This window comes from Blennius ocellaris (assembly GCF_963422515.1).
Source record: "Blennius ocellaris genome assembly, chromosome: 4".
NCBI lineage: Eukaryota > Metazoa > Chordata > Actinopteri > Blenniiformes > Blenniidae > Blennius > Blennius ocellaris.
In genome coordinates this window covers 6831076-6850729 of record NC_137653.1, presented here as the reverse complement: position 1 = coordinate 6850729, position 19654 = coordinate 6831076, and the positions used below count along the sequence as shown (strand labels likewise).

Below are 19654 nucleotides of genomic sequence, written 5' to 3'. Positions count from 1 at the left end.
TTTGTAAATTACTGACTGAATTTTCTTTTTCCGACGCCATTGTCTTGTCGCTGTCCGATTCATCAGTTTGCGGCCGTACGTTTGAGTCACTCATACGTTTTGGGTTTAGGGTTAGTCACCTAAACCCACTCATGGTTGAGTCACTCAAGCATGATAGGCTGCCAGGGCCTACCAGACTTTGAGTGACAAGTGTCATGATGAGCCAATCAGATTGGATGAAGAATGACGACAAAAAAGCATGGATTGGCCCTGGGCGCAGAGAGCCATGCCCCAAGGAGAATCTTTCAGTCGCCAATTAGCGACCAGCATTAAGTCACATGGCAGCCAAATGTTTAAGAACACACACACACACTCATTTGACCGGCGTCCCACTATTGAAACATTTTACATCACATTTTAAGCGTGAACAGATGTGACTATTACGTTTTACTATGTAATTTATGTCAACAGTGTCATATTTTTCCAGAATTTTTGATTTTACCTCTCACTTCAGAACTATTTTTACTACTGAATCAGTCTATCAATCACAATTAGGCTATCTGACCTTCTAATTGAGTACAAAGCCTGAAGTGCTCCTGCTGCATGCAGATTTACTGACGGGATGAGGTTTCATTTCAAGTGTAACATCATGAGGGGAAAAAAAAACAAAACAAGAGAAGTCATCGTTTCAGTGTTAATTTAATCATACAAATGCTTAATCATAGATACAGGAGAAAAAAAAAAAAGCTTTATTTTGACAATTTCTCTTCAGATAAATGTGCTATTTTAGGACTATGTAAACTTTCATCTCATCCACTCACCATGCCACCCATCTCGTGTCCATACACAGTCACAAACTAAAACTAGAGAATGAACCCAGCAATACTCAGACTCTCTCATCATCTGGCCCACTCTCTCGCTCGCTCGCTCTCTCTCACACACACAGACACACACGAGAAAAAAGCACACACAAAAAGATAAAAAAAAAAAAAACAACAAAAAAAAAAACCCTGGCGTGACTAAAAGAAGCAATGCACAGCAGTGTACGTATACTGTTTGGGAGGACTCATGACTTTCAGTACAAACACACAAGAGATGCGACAGAGATGCTGGTGAATTGTACAAACTGGTGAAATTGAGGCAGAACTACCCATGAAACATTCATATGCATTACTTGGGAGTAATGATGATTTATTAAAATATCAAAATGGACAATTTAGTTTTGTCCACTTCTCAGAGGGGGGGGGGAACAAATGTGTAACACTGATAAGCTTTGAATTTTTTTTTATTTCTTTTTTTTTAATGCTCCAAACATAAAAATGACTAAAGTGGGAATTTATTGTAACAACGCATAACACTCTCTTCCTGTGATGAAAATAAACAAGTACACTTAAAAAACAAAACAAAAACAGGAATTGGAAAAGGGGAAAAAAAGAAAGAAAAAAAACAACCTGAAACTGTAAACAAACTGGGAGTTTTTCTGAAAAAAAAATGCTGGTGTCACAATCCACAAAGAAGCTCAACATTTTCTTCACTTTCCCCATCACAGGTGGCGGCGGTGGACAGCACTGTGCAAATAGCAGTAACAGAACATCAGGACTGATAAGGCTTATCACAATTTCATAATCAGATCGACAACCTGGCTCAAACCACAATTCACAATTTTTTTTTTGTTTGTTTTGTTTTTTTTTTATTAGACAGTGCACCCAGCATTATGTCAAGTTAAAGTTGCTCGTCTGATTTTTTAGCACCACCTGCTGGCTGCATGGAGAACCTTTTAGAGACAGCAAGTACATAACCACAGGGCAATTATTGAATCAGTTCATCCAAACGGTGCAGAATTGCAAAAAAAAAAAAAAAAAACAACAACCCCCAAAACAAAACAAACAAAAAAATACTTCATACTTCCCATTAAAGCTCTGAAAAAGATCAACGTGTATGTGTCAAGTCATCCGTTTGTCCCCAAGTAGTATACGCCATTTAATGTCAGTTAAATCCAAAGACAAAACCAGGAACGCACATGCACACGCAACAGGCTCGCACGCACGCGCACACACACTCACCAACATATATATTTATATATATTCAGGACGCATACTGTAGACACGGACTCGGAAACTACAGTCGCTCGCCGGGCAAAAGATTTAGATGGCTTTTTTCAACTCTCTCTCACGCCTCACTTTCACAAACTCCATCCATTTAAAGCGAAAACCCACCCTAAAAAACACAAACACACACACGCACACACAGACAGACACACACACACACACCTTGTCCCATGCAGTCTGAATGGGAGCACACCGTGCGGCTTGGAGACACAGTGCCGTTAGTTTCTTTGCTCTCTGGATTTTACCTTTGGAAGAAACGGGGCTCCTACACAAGAATCGACAATATTTATTCTATCCTCCTATGTAGTGGAAATCGAAATCACCTTTTAGTGGAACTGATCGGGTCTGGATGGTACGATTATGTCACAGAAGGTTAGACGTTCATCTTAAATTGTTTCGAAATTTCCATGTGTGCATTGACTATTAAAAAAAAAAAAAAGCTTTTGCAAGAAAAGCACACAAAAGCACAATTTCCAGTCATATAAAATATGTCAATTGTCATTAAGAAAAACCAGCTCAGAGGCCTGAAATTACAAAAGCAAAAAATATTTGTTGCTCCTTTGAAGGAAACAACATTTGAGTTTTACCAGCAGTACAATCAAAGCTGGAATCAGAGGTGGAATTCCTCTGAAAAATAACTCTGTCTTGGCACTCCATCGTAAAACCAGACAGACATGATAAGATACCTCGCTTCGGCTGGATTTAGACATTCAAAGGGGCTCAAATTGAATAACGTGACCATGACTCCCAGAAACGAACCCAAATTAATTCTCTACTTTGGTCTCTCATGAGAAAAATGACATGAAAAGTCTCTACAAAGTAAAACGGGTCCAACTTGCTCATTTGTTTGTGATAGTCCTATAAGCCTCTTCACTCTTCTGAAAACTACTTTATGCGATGAAAGACTTTTTTTCCCCACAAACGTCTGAAAAGGACCCCGTGCTCACTGCTCAGGTAAAACATTTCCATGCCTGTGTAGGAACCCCAAAGAGAGTTTTTTTTAAGTATTCAGTTGCAGGAAGGTGGAACTGTAAGCAGATTGTTGAGGGCGACTTTCCCTTTTAAGTCACCGTAGTTGTACAGAGGAAATCAAACGTAGCTGTGTGTATCCGTTTCTGTTTTTTTTTTTTTTTTACAGCACTCTTAAATGAAGCATTCACACATGCGAATCCAGGTGTTGATGTCAGGCGGGGTGTTTTCGCTGCTTCAGCACGCGTCATCCGTCACCTCGCTGTGTTTCTCTGGGAAGGTACGTGGGGTTTTTTTGTTCTTTGTTTTGTTTTTTTAGGGAGAGGGTGGTCACGAGTCAATATAAAACAACTGTTCCTCCACCCCCTCCACCTCCCCCGACTCCTCCTTATGCAAGGACTCCTTGGGGGTGTCAAGCTCATCATTCAGCTTGGAAGGGTTTGTTGGTGGGGGGAGGTTGGTGGGGGGAGAGGTCTTTGTCATTCTAGCTCTGTCCAAATGGATAGGGTCCATGAATACCCTGGAAGTGAAACAAAGAGGGGAGGGGGGGGGTTAGTTTACAGTGCAGAGGCGGCAGGCCTCAGGAAGTGGCGGGTATGCGTGAGCTTCGGTTTCAGGGCGGTAACAAAAACCTGCCGGACCTGCCAGGCCGCAACTCCCAAGGCTCATTTCATTTCACCAGAAGTTACTCGACCGAGTCGCCGTGGGCCTAAGAGAAGCGCTGCTGAAGTCACGTGTGATTAAAAACTCAGCTGTGAGGACATCGCTCGAATCCCTAATGATAATGTTTCGTCGATACGGGTGGTTTAAAATACAGGATTTGGCTGTAGAACAGTACAGATGACATGACAAAATGTCATCGACGTGCCGAGTGGAAAAGGACTGTCACCAGTCCAGTTTATCCACAAAGCTGAAAATAAAAGCAGGCATTTTCTCCCATTGCGACGCGTCAGAACTTGAGTCGTGGCTAAAGATGTTACTTATCGAATACTGTTAAGTTTGTTTTGATTTTAATTTATTCTCAAGACAAACCGATTCAAAAGCAAACGTTTCCTTGAAGTCTACCCTTTTTAGACCAGAGATCAACAGTCTGCTGCAGACCAAATAACACAGCAAGAGCCTAAAACAAACTAACCTGTTAATGTTAAGTGTGACGTGAAGCACTCAGCTCTGAATACTGGAAACAAGCTTGTAACATGAAGAGTTAAAAATTCAAATCTGACTGTCATGGACCTAGAATTAAAAGACAATTAATCACAACTTCAAACCATGACAGAAAGGTGGAGTGGATAACGACATTTCCCGAGAAATTAAGCATTTTGTTGCTCTCTGGAATTCATTTGAATCGCTCTCCGTGGTCATCGAAAACCCTAAGTAATATTTGGTCTTCCCTCTTCAGGCCTGAATGTCACAGACTGACTTTTTAAAGTTTAGTTTGTGGTTTTCAAACTCCATCTCCAACAAATCAGTTGTACAGAAGCATCTCAATCTATTTCAAAACAATGAAAAAGTTCATTTTTAACTGAACTGAAACAGTCACATATTTTAAGTGCATCACACAAACTACAAATTATAAATGTCAAATAGAATTCATACGATCAGAAACTTTTTTTTTTTAAGCAGAAGCCATAATCTTTAAAAATAATAAAATGTTAAAAACAAATGCATGGAACTTTGTGGTTTGGAAAAATTCTTACATTTACAAAAAAAAAATTCTCACATGAGCTGCAGTGAATGAAAATGAAAATCCTCGTTTCAAAGTGTACGTACCTGCCCATAAGTCACCACCGAGAGGTTGGTTTGGAGACCATTGGACGGCCTATTTACAGCATTGTGAGACAGTCCATTCTGATCTTGCTGAATTGGCTCTTGCGTGCGCTCCCAGGCCCCGCCGGGATCTCTGAAACTGTTGTCGGTGGCGTCGTGCTTGTTCTTCTGCGGCGAGGCGAAGGGGTTGAAGTCTTCCTGCACGTTGCGCTGCGGTTGGGTGTTGAACTCCGTCTCGAAGGAGGACAGCTGCTGGGTCACGCCGAGGAGGCCGCCGACTTCTACGCTAAGAATCACCCAGATCACGTCTGTGAGAGGCGAGGAGAAACAACGCCGAGGCGTAAATTCAATCGCAAGATGACTTTGGTTTGACGAGTTTGGGAAACAACACACTTTGGGAGACTTAGAAAAGTGCCTTCCTACCTCCGTAGAACAATCCGGTGGCTGTACACATCCTCCACTGGCCCTGGTACATGCCGGGATTTGTGGGGCTCCGCATCTGCACGCTCACATCTGATATTTCTTGGGGATCTAAAGACTTCACCATTACTGTGTTTACGTGCCCAAACTGGTCGCCGCCGATATACTTGAGACAAACCCCCGGAGGCCACGAATCTGCACCTGGAGCACACAAAAGTCAACGTTCCAAAGTTAATCACTGCAGCTCTACGCTCTATATCATTTACTAAAGACGAATGAAATGTACCCGTGTTCTGTATCCTCCAGGTCTTCGTGAACGGCGTATCTGGAGGGACGGACTCTCCCTCTCCAATCGTCACGTCCTCCACGAAGGACATGGACGGCGTGTTGATGTTGGGACTTTCAAAGTCGTAATACGCGCCGATGGCGGCCTGCAGGTTCCTGTGCAAACGTGGGGGGGAAAAAAAGGTTTTATCTTGAGTGAACGACGCTCGGCAGGTGCCGCTACAGCGTTCGCAGGTCAAATTTTTACGAGTCTGTAAAGAAAAACTTCTTTACAATACAACATTTTAAATGAAAAATGATCCCTGTGTTGTAGTGGCATCCTGGCATTTCTGTTGTGTGCAGGAGTAAGTTCACAGTAATTCCCAAAAAAAACTGGGAAAAAAGAAAGAATGCGAGTATCCCATGAAATTACATTTTGTTTACACATAGTATATGATACAATTAGACATTTTCCTACCATAAATTGCTCATTGGCCGGTTTTAAGCCACAGGTTTTACGTTCGACACCTACTCATGCCGATCTTTAATTATTTTAGCCTTTATCAGCAGAGACTGATATTGTGCATCCCTGGTATGAACCCATCTTTTAAGAATTTTTAATTAAAGAATTAGTCTCGGGTTCGAGTTGGTCAATATGTTTGTATATGCAAGCGTTTTTGTTTTCTAATAAAGGTTTCGATGGAGAGAAAATAAAATTGCTTGTTGAGAATTTGATTGGGGGATTTTATGTGTTAGACGCTGGAGTTTTCTCCAGATATTCCTGCTGTTTGAGGTTAACCGGTGGCTCTAAATTGCTTTAATGTATTGATGTGTCTGATTGTCTCTCTGCATTTGTATCTGGAGGCCAACTGTGTCAGGCTGATATCGAAATCAGCAACAGCTTTGTTACCGTCAACACCTTCACATTGCTCCCACACTTGCTGACAATATATCTATCAATACATTGATCTCCTCAAGAGTTAACACTCACACAGGAGTGGAACGGATCTATTTCTTGTTAACTAGAGAAACATTATTATTATTTTCTTCTTTCGGTCTCCGCTGCTTTGCTGAATGCGTCGAATCTGAGCCTCGCTCTCTGTGAAAATGACAAAGAAACTATAGCAACTGTCAGTGGCAGCAAAACAAGGTAAACAGAAACAGATGTAGTTGAACTGGCTTAAATAAACAAAGAAACAGAAAACACCGTCTCCCACCAAAGCAGGCAGTCTCTCTCTTCTATCATTGCTAAGTCTGCAGCCGCTCTACACGTCTTGATATTTATCAGATTCATTTAGTGAATCAACTCGATCTGCTGAAGGAAAAACACACAGGATTTCATTGACGTGTGCTGCACCTTCCACTAAGTCTCATGGGTGTAGAAAACAAAATTGAGGTTTTTTTCCCAGTAATTATTGTGTTGGGGAATAAAAAAAGAAAAACTCATAAACACCATCTTCTGTGGCGGTAATAAAATTGTGCTGTGCATAAATAGGGGAATAAAGCGGTGATCCTGGTTTACATCATTTAATTAAAGGGCAGTAGTTGCGCTTTATGCTTTGATGTTAGTAAGACAGACCAATGAGGGACCGACACGACAGTAAGAAATGGTTATTCTCCCAAAGCTCTGCTTTACCGGTTGACTGTGAAAGCAGACGTATAGGATTTGAGCTTTTTTTTTTTTTTTTAGATGAGCTGCGATCAGCAAATTATCATACACTGAGCAGTAAACAGCAATGAAACAACCACACCGTCACAGCATAAGCAACACAGCGGCTAAAATGTGAGCAGTGTTGCAATATCTCACAGTCCAAAGCGAAACCAGTCCAATGACCACTTACAATATCTGCAAAAGCATTTCAGAAGTTGGAAGCGTCAGCGTTTCGATTCGTACGACGAAGTTGATACGACAGCGAGAAAGCTGAAGCGTAATACAAATAAAATGTATTATTGTTATTATTAAATGTAAATATCAGATTAGGGAGGTATCTGAATCGGCACTGCTAAAAAATTTATAAAAATCGTTCGCGGATCAAATATCTGATCTGATCTCGTTGTCGGTTTTGAGAATGTATGAAAAAGGCGTCAGTACTAACCGCCTGTACAGTCTCACACTTTTATTTTTATACATTATAATCTAATAAATGCACTTTTTAAAAGGCAGGGCAATGGCAGGATTTAGAGCTAAAAGTCGATATTCTGTAATGTACGCAATCTACCACCATCACACTACAACAATTTCATCATCCCTCCACCCAGAGATGTAGATTTGTGTAGTTTGGTTTATTGCGGCCATTATATAGAGTAGCTGACATTACTTTGAAATAGTTCCGCAGAAGCATTGGCTGTGCATCTGGGTAGGCGGGACAAGGCCGTTGGTCTGAATGCCGTCATGTGAATAGTTATTTTGGTTACGTGTCCCTGTGTCACCCGACGGTTGTGTTGCAGCGTGATCAAGCGACATTGTTTTGTTTTTTTCCAAGAATGAAACACGTGACACAACGCAGAGGCTAAAAACAGACACACTCCAGAGCTGCAATGATGTGTAGCGACAGAGCAGTTGAGGAAAACAAATAGATGTGGGTGCCAGAGTCATACAGTTCAGATAATTTTGATTCCCATTCATAATAAACAAGGTCATAATAAATGAAATATTTGATAAAAAAAATAGAAAATAATCAAATGTAACACTTTATATTATTAATATTGGTAGCATTTCTTGTATTGCTCTTATGATTGTCATTTAGCACAGTCATGGTGTCCACTCTCACAAACGCTTTTTTTTTTTACTCATTTTGCCACATCTTGACCAAAATTACCACAAATCTTTAGTCGAAGCTTGGAGAGGCCTGCCTCCTTGTTTGGCACACTGTAACTGAGAAGGTTCAACCGCTGAGCCAACCCCCAAAGTTTCAATGACCGTTGAGGCCCCGTTTACACAACGACGTTTCATGTGACAACACCTAACCTAAAAATAAAGTGTTGCATTTACACAGCAGCGGCAGAAACACTGACAGCGATGCAGTTGGAATGCCACGTGTTTTTGTTACGTTAAACCACACAGACGTGTGCAGAGAACAATATGCTATAAATGTGAACGAAAGCGCGAGAACCCAATATTCAGCGAATCGGATGCTATGAGGAACGAGTCTTCAACTATTCAACCACTGATATTGACTATAAAACTATGGACTGCGATTCAAACCACTATGGAGGCTGCTATGCTTGTTTACAAATGGATGAGCAGAAGGAAGGGGAGGGAGACAACGTAACTAATTTGGTTTCATTTAGAAGCTGTTTTACTTTAGTAAGGTCTGATGCAGAACAAGAACAATAGCTCATCAAAACGATAGAACTCACTCATTTTTACTGTGAGATACATGTAGCGTATATCAGTTGAGCATAATTGAAGTAAACTAATAGTTTGGCCCTTTACTGCAGTTTTTAAATGTGAGTCAATCAATAAACGTATCATCTCACCGTGCTGTAACACAACTGATTGCAATGACCATTAGGCATGATCACATTTAGGTGTACTGAATCAGAGAGACCTCAAATATGGAAAAAAAAACAAAAAACACCAGTCGTCTTGGACACAAGCGGTTCTTTGGTCAACCTAGTTGTTTTTGGTCCAAGTATGAGTAAAACTAAATTATGGAATGTACTAAAGCAACGGTCTGTAAGTGGCATGAACAGGCAGTATATACCAGGGACCTAATTCTCTTTGCATACCATACATTTGATTTGAAAAGGTTTCCGTAGTATGATAAGCCATGCAGAGGACTTTATAAATGCACATCCACAACAGACAGAAATAGTGATGCGTTTGCTGTGTTCAATAAATGCGTCATGGAGAGGGGCTTTAACCGAGGCTTTAACAACGCCACATAAAAAGCAAAAAGTCTGGAACCACATGAGTGTGCCATCATGTCTGGTTGTTGTGGAAACCGCCCCACAGAATATTTAATTGTAAAATGTATTCATAATTCTAAATAAGTAGTAACCACTATGATTGTACAGTGGATTTGAGCTTGGAGAAATTGACAATTTAACTGTGAAAGCGTACAATGCAACATATTTGAATTCTGCAGATAAATGAAAAATAAAAACAACACAAATAAATCACAATATTTGCCACATTGGAGACACATCCAGGGTGTGTGTTCAATGTGCGAATGGACACGATTATGGGAATGGACACGATTGTGATAATCAGCTGCCTGGGTGTGCCAACAACAAACATAACCATTTTATTGCAGACACTGCATTCGCGATCTCTTCCTTTGTATTCATTCTGGAAATGTGATTTTGATTCTGAGGACCCAAAATATGTATTTAAACCCAACTTAATGAAGGGAATAAAACACTGACAAAAGCTTGGTTCAGTGCACTTTTCATCTTAAAGTAAAGACTTTTCGTCTTGTATCAGCTGTGAGCCATGGTTGTAAATATTCACCTTGTGGAAAACTTTAATGTGAAAGTTTAAGCTTTACGCGATGATGTCATCGTTCCAGTCGAGACGCGCAGATTTTCACGCCCCAAACAGAAGCCACGTGAGCTCTGCTACACTCACAGAGAACTATCCATCATCAGACTGAATGCAACTTGTCGACGATCAATTGAGAATTTAGCGTGGGCGCGTTTGATCGTGAGCACACGGACGGTTGGCTCACCACGGCCACTTGTTGTGGGCCACCGACAGATCACGACCGGTTACGTCACCGGGCGAAGGTGAAGAGCCGCCTCAAGTTGTGGCTCCGCCGCCGCGCGCGCTGTTATGCAACACGGAACATAATCCACACCGAGGGTTCCCCGTACCCAAATTAGCCTGCTAGCTGGCTCTTAGCTGCCCTCAAAACTTTATTCACCCTCTTAAAACTCGCGGCCGGGACAAACTCACCTGCTTCACTTCTGCTCGACCGTGAGGGGTTAACTGCCATTTCCCGTGAGGAGATGATGAAATCTCCCATTAGGTTTTTACGTGTGTGTGTGTGTGTGTGTGTGTGTGTGTGTGTGTGTGTGTGTGTGTGGGGTCGGTCTACCTCCATCTTTAGCCTTTTCTTTAAAAAAAATAAAATAAAACGCATGCTAACAGGCTAATTATACAGCGAGGTTAGCGTCACGCTGCTTGCAGCGACAACCCGGCCCTCCCATCCCCGCGCTCACCAATTGGTCATGTCCAGGAAGAAGGCGCAGCCGGCCGGGTTGAGCTGGAAACCCAGCAGCCTCTGGAACTCCGAGATGAGGACGTCCTTGTCTGTGGTGCCCATGCAGCTGAACTTCTGCATGAGCTCCGCGTCCACGTCCATGTCCGTGCCCTCCATGGGTGACGGGGTGTCCCGTAGCGGGAGACGGGGCGGTGCGGGGGGTCCTCTCTCAGTTGGGTCCGAGGCCTGGTCCAGCCATAACAACCAGCTCAACAACAACAAGCGTCAGTGCGCATGGCACGAGCAGGGGCACGGTGCTTTTGACGTTGCAGCAGCGCGCGCGTCACCTTCGCCAATCGCGTGGTGGGCGGCGACGTCATCTGTTGCTATTTGTAGCCTCCTTTTCATTGGTTTAACAAAGAAGTACACGTTTTCCTCTTTTTACCCGTGTAACACAGACGCCAGCAGATCAGCGCTAAATACAACGATGACACATCACCAAATGTATGCAATTAAGCCTGTGAACAAAAACACAATATTATAGACACGGAGCTTTACATTTTATTTTGTTTTTTTACCTTTTATATGCACATATGAGCAAAAACATGCTGTAAATACCCTCCACTATTCTGTATTGTTTTTGTTTAATTTTATGTCTTTAGATCGATATTTTGTTTATGTTTTATCTTATAATTTTAGCACATACACGACTATTTGATTGCATCTTGTTCCATGCAAGATAGTGTTTGTGGCAAACAAAAGTTAATTTGATTTGAAACAATAAAAAAATAAAAAATTGTGATTACAACCACATGAGCAACACTTTTTCGCTAAACTGTAATTGAAAATTGAAATAATGTCACCAAGGCCTTCTCTTTTCAAGCAGCATCACAGAAATGATCAAGCATCTGTTTATTGTCAAAATATATGGAAAAACTTGCCTTTCCATGATCTGCACTCATAATCCAGTGAGCCAAAACTGGGCCTTTCAGAGGTCCAAGTCTAGCATGGACGGATGGTCTGTGTGAATGACATTAATTTCAATTAGAAGCAAATGCTGTTTCTAATTCATTTACTTGGAATTGTAGTAGTGTTCGTGAGTGATTACAAAAGACTGGGACATGACTTGATACATCCTTGATGCAGCAGTGAATAGCTGTCTTATTGACAGTGTGGATACATTTGAAAATGCATGCATGCACAAGGCCACAAAATAGAATACTTTTTGATATATAACTGCATTTTGTGTCAGGAGGCACCATCACCCATGGCATTATTTTATTTCCTTCTCCAACGAAAGTTGGCCAAGAAGGTTATGTTTTCATCTGTGTGGATATTTATTTATTTATTAAACGGTATGTATGTATGTATGTATGTATGTATGTATGTATGTATGTATGTATGTATGTATGTATGTATGTATGTATGTATGTATGTGGAAAAAAAATTCCCATGCAAAAGATTTTATTGTTATCTTTTTAATTTTTGTTTTTGTTTTTATGACATCACATGATGTCCGACGAGAGTGACAGGTTACAATGTAGACGAGAGTGACGAGTTACTATATAGATAGATAAAACCAGCAGATGGCGGTAATGTAGCTTTATGGATGCAAGCTGCAGTTAAACCTAAAAGAAAGGGAAGAAGAAGACGCCTACTCTAAATAACACTCATGTACATATTTACAAAAAAGAAAAAGCTTGATTTTTTTGGACTAAATAATTTTACCCCACAAAAGCCAAAATGTCAATATTACCCTTTTTTGTTGTTGTTAAATGAAGTATTTAAAACAGAGGCGGAACATATTCGTGCAGCGTCCGATATCCAGTCGGAACACTTTATCGAGGACACCGGAAACGTGCTGTCGGCGGCGGTGGCGGTGAAACATGCCGAAGTAAGTTTCTCAGATTTTCGTAATATTTGAAATAAATTCACTTCATCCGTTAAATAGCAATGTTATCTTACTTTCGCTGATGGTAATTGCTGATTGGTTGTAAGATGAAGTTCCTAACGGGGAGAATGAGGCCAGGTTGTTTGCAGGAGACGTCTGTGAGCTTTGTTTCGGCGGCGTCTATTTGCTGGGGGTGAACACTGTTTTTCGTCAATCCGTTTAATTTACGTTCACGTCGGATTTAAGATGACCAGTTTTCTGTATTTGAATTCCTGTCTTGCAATGTTTTCATTGTAGCGTTTCTAAATAACAAGAAATCATGTTCCTGTTTAGCGACATGGCGTGGACCTCATAGCTCGGACCAACATCTTCAAATAAGTATAAATAAGCATCAACGAAGGAAAAACAAACCCAATTGTGTCTGGAAATCGGTTATTGATGGCACATTTAACTACCTCCTCTTTGTACAATCAAATCAATAAATTCAATTCATATGTATATTCATGTTACATTACTATAGATCGTAATATCTGGGTGTTTTTCCTCCATGTGTATTTTTGAGTATGACATTTGAAGCATTTATTATTTTTATTATTAAGCTATCTAGCTTAAAAACTCATCGGACAGGGGTATGTTTACCACAATATGAGACAAAGAGGTACAACTGGGGAATTTTTGCACCTTCGCAATGCTGTAAACTCGTCAAGATACTACAAAATGCACAGAAAAGTTCAACTTAGATGTTCCTCTGTGTGCTTCTTTCCTAATCGGACCAAGCCCACGCAAATCGTTTGGTTTTCCAAACTTCCATCTTCAGGAAAGGCTTTTCTGCTGCTGATACAAGAGAAACCAACTTCCTTTATTTTTGGCCTGTAGGTGGCTGTGTTGTAATCTATCCTCAGCTTCCATAGAAGAAGTCAAGCTGCCTATCGAATATTGGCACACATTGCTAACAAGCACCCAAAATGTCCATGAATCCATCTAACAAATAATACCAAGTACAAAAACAAGGATTTTTAGACTGCACCTGCACCTCTGACATTGGGAAAACACGAGTCAACAGTTTCTACTTTTTTTATTCCTTCATTCCAAAAAACAAACTCATCAATAGATCTAGTATTCAGATGTCCGAATATGACATGCATGAGCGTCTTCCCAACAAAACAGATACTTTCTACAGAACACAAATAAAACAGATGACCTGGTAAACGTGTTTACAAAATTGTTTCATTCACTCAGATCAAGTAAATAAACTGGATATTTACACACCCATATATATACAAGTGCCTTTGGAGAGGGGTCCAAATCTGTTTTAACACTTTCTTTCCATAAAACTTTGCAGATTTTACTGTGACTACTGTGACACCTATCTGACACATGACTCGGTAAGTTGGGTTTGTGCGACACCACACTTGTCAAATGAATACATATTTGAATCAACTGCTTAATTTTGCTTGTGATCACTTCTGTTCAAGCCGTCTGTGAGGAAGACCCACTGCAGTGGCCGAAAACACAAAGAAAATGTGAAGGATTACTACCAGAAATGGATGGAGGAGCAGGCACAGAGCCTGATCGATAAAACGAGTAAGTCAATAATTGTCTCGTGTGAAGAGTGACGCTTTCGGGATGTTCTGGTCTGTTCTAAGGCAAGCCAAATGTATTTATAGAGCACCATTCAAACACAGGGCAATTCACTGCTTTACAAAGTAATTAAAGAAGTACAGAAATGCTTTACAAAGAAATATATTGATAAAAGAAATGCATTAATACAAATAATGAAGCTTTACCATGAGCATAAACTAACCAGAGGAGGTGAACAGACCAGAATGAAGTTATAGATACCTGGGCGATTTAGAAAGTTTAAACTGCTTTACCCGGAACATGTGTGAATTAGGTTATAAAAGCTGAGATCAAGCGCTAAAGTACTGTGTGGACTTTGGAAGATTTTTCTTTTACATATTTGTAGCCTTGGAAACAATAAAAGTCTGTTATATAACCCACATAAGACGGGCTTATATACATGTGTGGGATATCCAAGCTCTGCTTAAACACTCAACACACCGTCTTACTCGGCGGCCCCCCTCTGAGATTACAAACCACTAATCCACATATGAGAAGCAAAGCTACTGTGTAGGAATATGTTGTAACTGACCGAAGCCATTTGTCAACCGAAAATAACTTTAAAGCAGACTTAAACTGCAGGAACACGACCGGTGCTCACTCGAGCCAGAAATGAGAATACACATCGACATCGCATTACTTTAGGGTGGAGAAAATGCAGGTGACACATCTCATTGTGCTGCTGTGACACATGGAGTAATTACTCCTCCTCCTCCGAAATATTTGTTTTTATACGATTGCCTTTTTTAATGGTTTGTTTTCCTCATCGTCCTAACAGCGGCCGCATTTCAGCAGGGAAAGATTCCTCCCACGCCGTTCCCCGGTGGCCCTCCCCCAGGTGAGTCCGCCAACATCTTTCACTGCCGTCGTGATTTAATTAACCAACCACAAGAGGCCCCACTGGGTTTTCTTTTTTTAATAGCCAAATGTATATTGAGAAGGGAAGCACTGCTTGCGTATTTCTCTTATTTAAAGGTTCATTGAGGTGCATTTCATTGGGATAGCCAGCCAGTAAAATGGAGGACGCTTTAGGCCCAAAGGACACGATAGAAACCATCTTTTGAAAGAAACAAAGCACCACTGTGGGCCACTGCCTGGACAATGTAGAAAATGTATATGATCGTGACTTTTTTTGGGAGGGGAATAGTTTTAACATTTATCCCTGTTGGAGACTATAAAGAGATGCATACGGTGGTAAATAATGTCTCATAGGTGAAGGAAAAGTAAACCAAATGCATTAAACCTTTAAAAAAATTCTAATATTGGTCTGATTTAAATCAACACTGACCTCCCTGCCTGTCCAGGAGGCCCGCCGCGTCCCGGAATGCTGCCCACGCCTCCGATGGGCGGTCCTCCCATGATGCCGATGATGGGGCCTCCTCCACACGGGATGATGCCCGGCGGCCCTGGTAAAAAAAAGTTTATTTATTTTTTTTCCCTTTGAAGCTCCACCAACACTCCGTTTGCATACAGGAGCATTTCAAAGTACTTGTTAGAAACTGAATGTGTGTTGGGTTTTTTTGGGGGGGGTGGGGGGGTGGAGGGGGACTTCAAACGAGAGACTCCAAACGAGAGACTTCGCTCACGTCTCCTCGTATCAGACGGCTTTAATTCAGAGAGCCAGGCGCCAGCGGTCACACGAACAGAGCAGCCTATTGATGAGGCCAGGCTTCCTCTGTTTAATTCAGTTTTAGATCTTCTGTTTTTGTGTCGCGACAAATGAAGCCGTTAAAATAAAAGCCCTGCTCCCCCCCACTTTTTTTTTTTAATCCCCTTCTCACACATCAGTCCACTTTAATGCAGCTGTTGTTCTGAGACGGCTGATAACTGTGTCTTTCCAAACTTAACCGGTTGAGGGATCACGGGTCGTTCATACTTTTATCATGATTGTTTGTCTTTTCACTAAAATACTGAAGCTCTTTTTGCCCAAGTTATAACCCTAACCCTTCTCCGTTCGGCGATGATTTACATTTTGACCATTCGCTAAGTGTGTACAGATGAGATAACGGCAGCAGCGTTTCAGTAAGTATGTTCAATCTTGAGCAGAGACTTCTAAGGCGTTTTCAGGGGCTTGGAAGTGACGTCTTTATGTAAACCTGTTGTCTCGAATCAGCTCTTGAGCTTCGTGTCCCCTCGCTTGTCACATTCAGGAGGCATGAGGCCGCCGATGGGAGGACCCATGCAGATGATGCCAGGACCGCCACACATGATGCGTCACCCTCGCCCGATGATGATGCCAGTCAGGCCGGGCATGATGCGACCAGACAGATAAGGCCAAGTGGACGTTCTGCGCTCTTTGTTGCCACGAACAGACGCTGTCTAAGTGAGGACTTGGGATTCGACTTCTGGATTTGTCAGATTTTTGTTTTTTTTGTTCTCACAACTCTTTTGTCACCCTTCATCATCAGCTGATAATTGGAATTTTTGTTGTGTTATTTCAGTTTATTGCTGGTATTTATTCGGTTCATGTCATTTGAAATAATTTTGGATCCTCATACCATGAATGAGTCTGATTTGTAATGTCCATGTTGAGATAATCCCTTCTTACTTCGACAGCCTGTTCAGTCTACAAGTTTGAAAATGTGTCCTAGACATGACAATGTTTGTTGCTACATTTTTTTTTCTCTCATTTTAGGATTTTTTTTTTTTTTTTTTATATTTCACTGAATTGGTTTTAAGAATAAAAAAAATAAAAAAACCTGATTTGTCATATTGTTGTTTGTATCAGAAGCCTGTGCATACACAATCAATCCTGACAAGAGCTTTAAAATGAGGTTAATATTAAAATCATGTGACGCGAATGTTGGGAGTAGTGAGGGCAGATCTTTTCATTCCACAGCAACATACACCAATAAGAAGCTAGGTATTATGTAAATATATTGGTGCCACAAAAAAAAGTATCAGGTTTGCATATTTGGAAACTTATGAAGTCATGATGATTTGACACCAAATGTAAAGATTTTTTTATTTTTATTTTTGCAGAATATTTCTATAAACTTTCCACATAACATACATTTTCACATTATAGTATGATCAATTTGAACAATGTTGAAATGAGATACCAAAACAAATCTGGTTTCTGCAACAGTATCGGCAATTAATGTTTCTTAAAAACATTAGCAACATGTAAAGTCCAAACTCTGGATTCGAACCAGGAACATTCTCACTGCGAGGCGAGAGTGCCAACTTCACATTAACGTATTTCCACTTTGGAGAAAAGTTGTTTATCGCTTTGCTAAGTCGCTGTCTCTCGTATCATTACTTTGTAACCAGCTCGCAGATCATAATCACTCGACTGCAGTTCCCATCTGTTCCATTGTGTGTGTTTTTTATTGTTCAGTGGTGCCGCCTGCCGCTTGGCTGCTCATATTTCACTGTTCAATCACATCCTTGTCGCTGTTCCCATACAGAGCGGAAAAGCTTTTCCAATGTGAAAACTCGATGTACAGCACATAAAGGCTTCGCAGACAAAGTGAGCTGCTGGCTGGCGAACACTACAAAGCCAGATGTTCCCCTCGGGAGTCGGCGGAGAGACCCACTAAAAAGAGGAACAAATGGCCAGTTACACACTTCCAGGCTCTCGTATCACCGGCGTGTTCAAAGCTACTGAATCAACTTTCTGAGTTGATGACGTATCTGAATAGAGGCTGAATTATCGATGCATCTTTGGAATTAAATCGAGCTGAATGTCGTTTTTTGGTTATTTTTGTTTGACTTTTAATCTAGGTGAACCTAAAGCTCGCGGGACCGAGTCCGTTCTGCTGAAAAACCTTGAGCATTTAGTGTCACCTCCCCGAGTCTTCATAAAATATTAAACATATAATTCTTGCCTTGACTTTTTCAACCAGAATTAGTAAACACAAGACAGAAGCTGCAAAGTCTTTTAAGGTTAACCCTGTCACTGGACAGCATAAAGGACCTTGGTTTGAGCCCAACTCTGCCACATGGCTTTATTTTTATTTATTTTTTGGGTGTTTTTCGTCTGAATTGAAGTGACATGTTCTCCCAGCCTGCATGTGATAATGTGTTTGTCAGCAGTGTTTGTGATAGACTCACGCCCCGCTCATCCTTCATCCTCATCTGATGTTAACATCACCCCGAATATTACAGCAGATGGGATATTTCTAATATTGTCTCACTACACAAATGGGAGAGTTGAGCCGGCCCCCTCATTAGTTTACCCAGTCGAGCATGTTTGAAGCGTTCCGGCTCTTGCGTAAGAATCTGCAGCGGCTCGTGAATCATTATCTCGGCTGACATTTGTTTCTACAACGCCTTGCAAGAAATCCGCCGCTCTCCTCTCTACTGGGCCTCCCAACTTCTGTGTCTGCAAACCACCAACGCCGGCTCGGAATTATGAAAAACCTCTCAACAGATGGAGCTAGAGAGTCGCCAGGCTTCTGCAATTAGAGAGCAAGAGGCTGGAATGATGTGCACTGACTGATTATGTGCTTCCATGGACTGTCAAATTTCTTTGTATCTCACACTCCCAGAGGACATCTTTGTGGCTTTATGGTTTAGGAAATTTCTGGGCCACATATTAAAAAAAAAAAGGAAAGAAATTTGTTGGGGGCAACAGCCATATGCTTCACGCTGTGTTTGACAATTTATATGAAGGGGCGGGTGAGGGGGGGGGGTCACTGCAAAGACAATCCAAACTGTAACTGTGCTGTGCACCGGATCATAACTTTTGGGGGCCGTCGCTCATGCGTACTGTAAATATGATCTTCAAAGAGACTTTGGTAGATTACGTTGCGACCATTTGTCCACTCAAAGGGACAAATTGTGTTAAATGTGCTACAAGCCTCCACTTTCTACATCAGCGTGACAGAAATAAAACCATGTTAATGCACATTTTATGCATACGTCGAGTAAAGGCGGACGCTCTTGTGTCATCTGAAATCGGAAGAGTCTTAATGAATATTCAATCTGGCCATGAAGTGGAGCGCTGCCCTGAAGGGAAAGAAGTGGAGTGGCGCAAAGTGTTTATGATTAGAGCTCAGGAGTTGAGAAAATCATGAGAAGAGTGTCTTATAATGATTCTCAGAGCTGGGAAACTGCTCATGAACATCCACTCCAAGGTTTGGGGAGAGATCACAAAAAAAAAAAAAGAAAAGCAGGAATTCACAGGAGAGGTGACCTTTGGGAGGAAGTATTGCCTTGATATTTCCATTACTGCTGCTTGGTTTCACTCTGTAAAACACACATTTGTAGATTTCTTTGAATAATTAAGGACACAGGTTACATTAAAAGTAGCCCCTTAAAGCATATTTTGTCTGAAATGGATTACAAAATAAAACTATTCAGACTATTGTTAATTTGTATTTCCATTAACGAATTGATTTTAAGTTGGGTCTATTTAAAATAACCTTGCGCTATTCATGATTTGTAATCCCGAATCAAGTGATGAAATTATAATAATCCACTTTTATAGTTGTATTGTTACTGGATCATTTCATGCTAGTTTCATATTTCTATTTTTTTTTAAC

The 19654-nt window shown here is 41.0% G+C and overlaps 2 protein-coding genes across 2 annotated transcripts; one reads left to right on the top strand and one right to left on the bottom strand.

The window, feature by feature from the left end:
- Nucleotides 1-659: 659 nt before the first annotated feature.
- On the bottom strand, nucleotides 660-10905 carry ilrun (inflammation and lipid regulator with UBA-like and NBR1-like domains). The gene is made up of 5 exons (XM_080495620.1): nucleotides 10674-10905; nucleotides 5530-5684; nucleotides 5247-5444; nucleotides 4827-5131; nucleotides 660-3576 (listed from the first exon to the last, which is right to left on the bottom strand). Exons 1-5 carry the CDS (start codon nucleotides 10829-10831, stop codon nucleotides 3541-3543), a joined length of 852 nt encoding a protein of 283 aa, XP_080351746.1. The 5' UTR covers nucleotides 10832-10905; the 3' UTR covers nucleotides 660-3540.
- A 1591-nt stretch (nucleotides 10906-12496) lies between these two features.
- snrpc (small nuclear ribonucleoprotein polypeptide C) lies at nucleotides 12497-16848 on the top strand. The gene is made up of 6 exons (XM_080495949.1): nucleotides 12497-12548; nucleotides 13888-13930; nucleotides 14021-14129; nucleotides 14944-15003; nucleotides 15470-15574; nucleotides 16316-16848. The coding sequence occupies exons 1-6, from the start codon at nucleotides 12541-12543 to the stop codon at nucleotides 16435-16437; spliced, it is 447 nt and encodes a 148-aa protein (XP_080352075.1). The 5' UTR covers nucleotides 12497-12540; the 3' UTR covers nucleotides 16438-16848.
- The last annotated feature ends 2806 nt before the right edge of the window (nucleotides 16849-19654 follow it).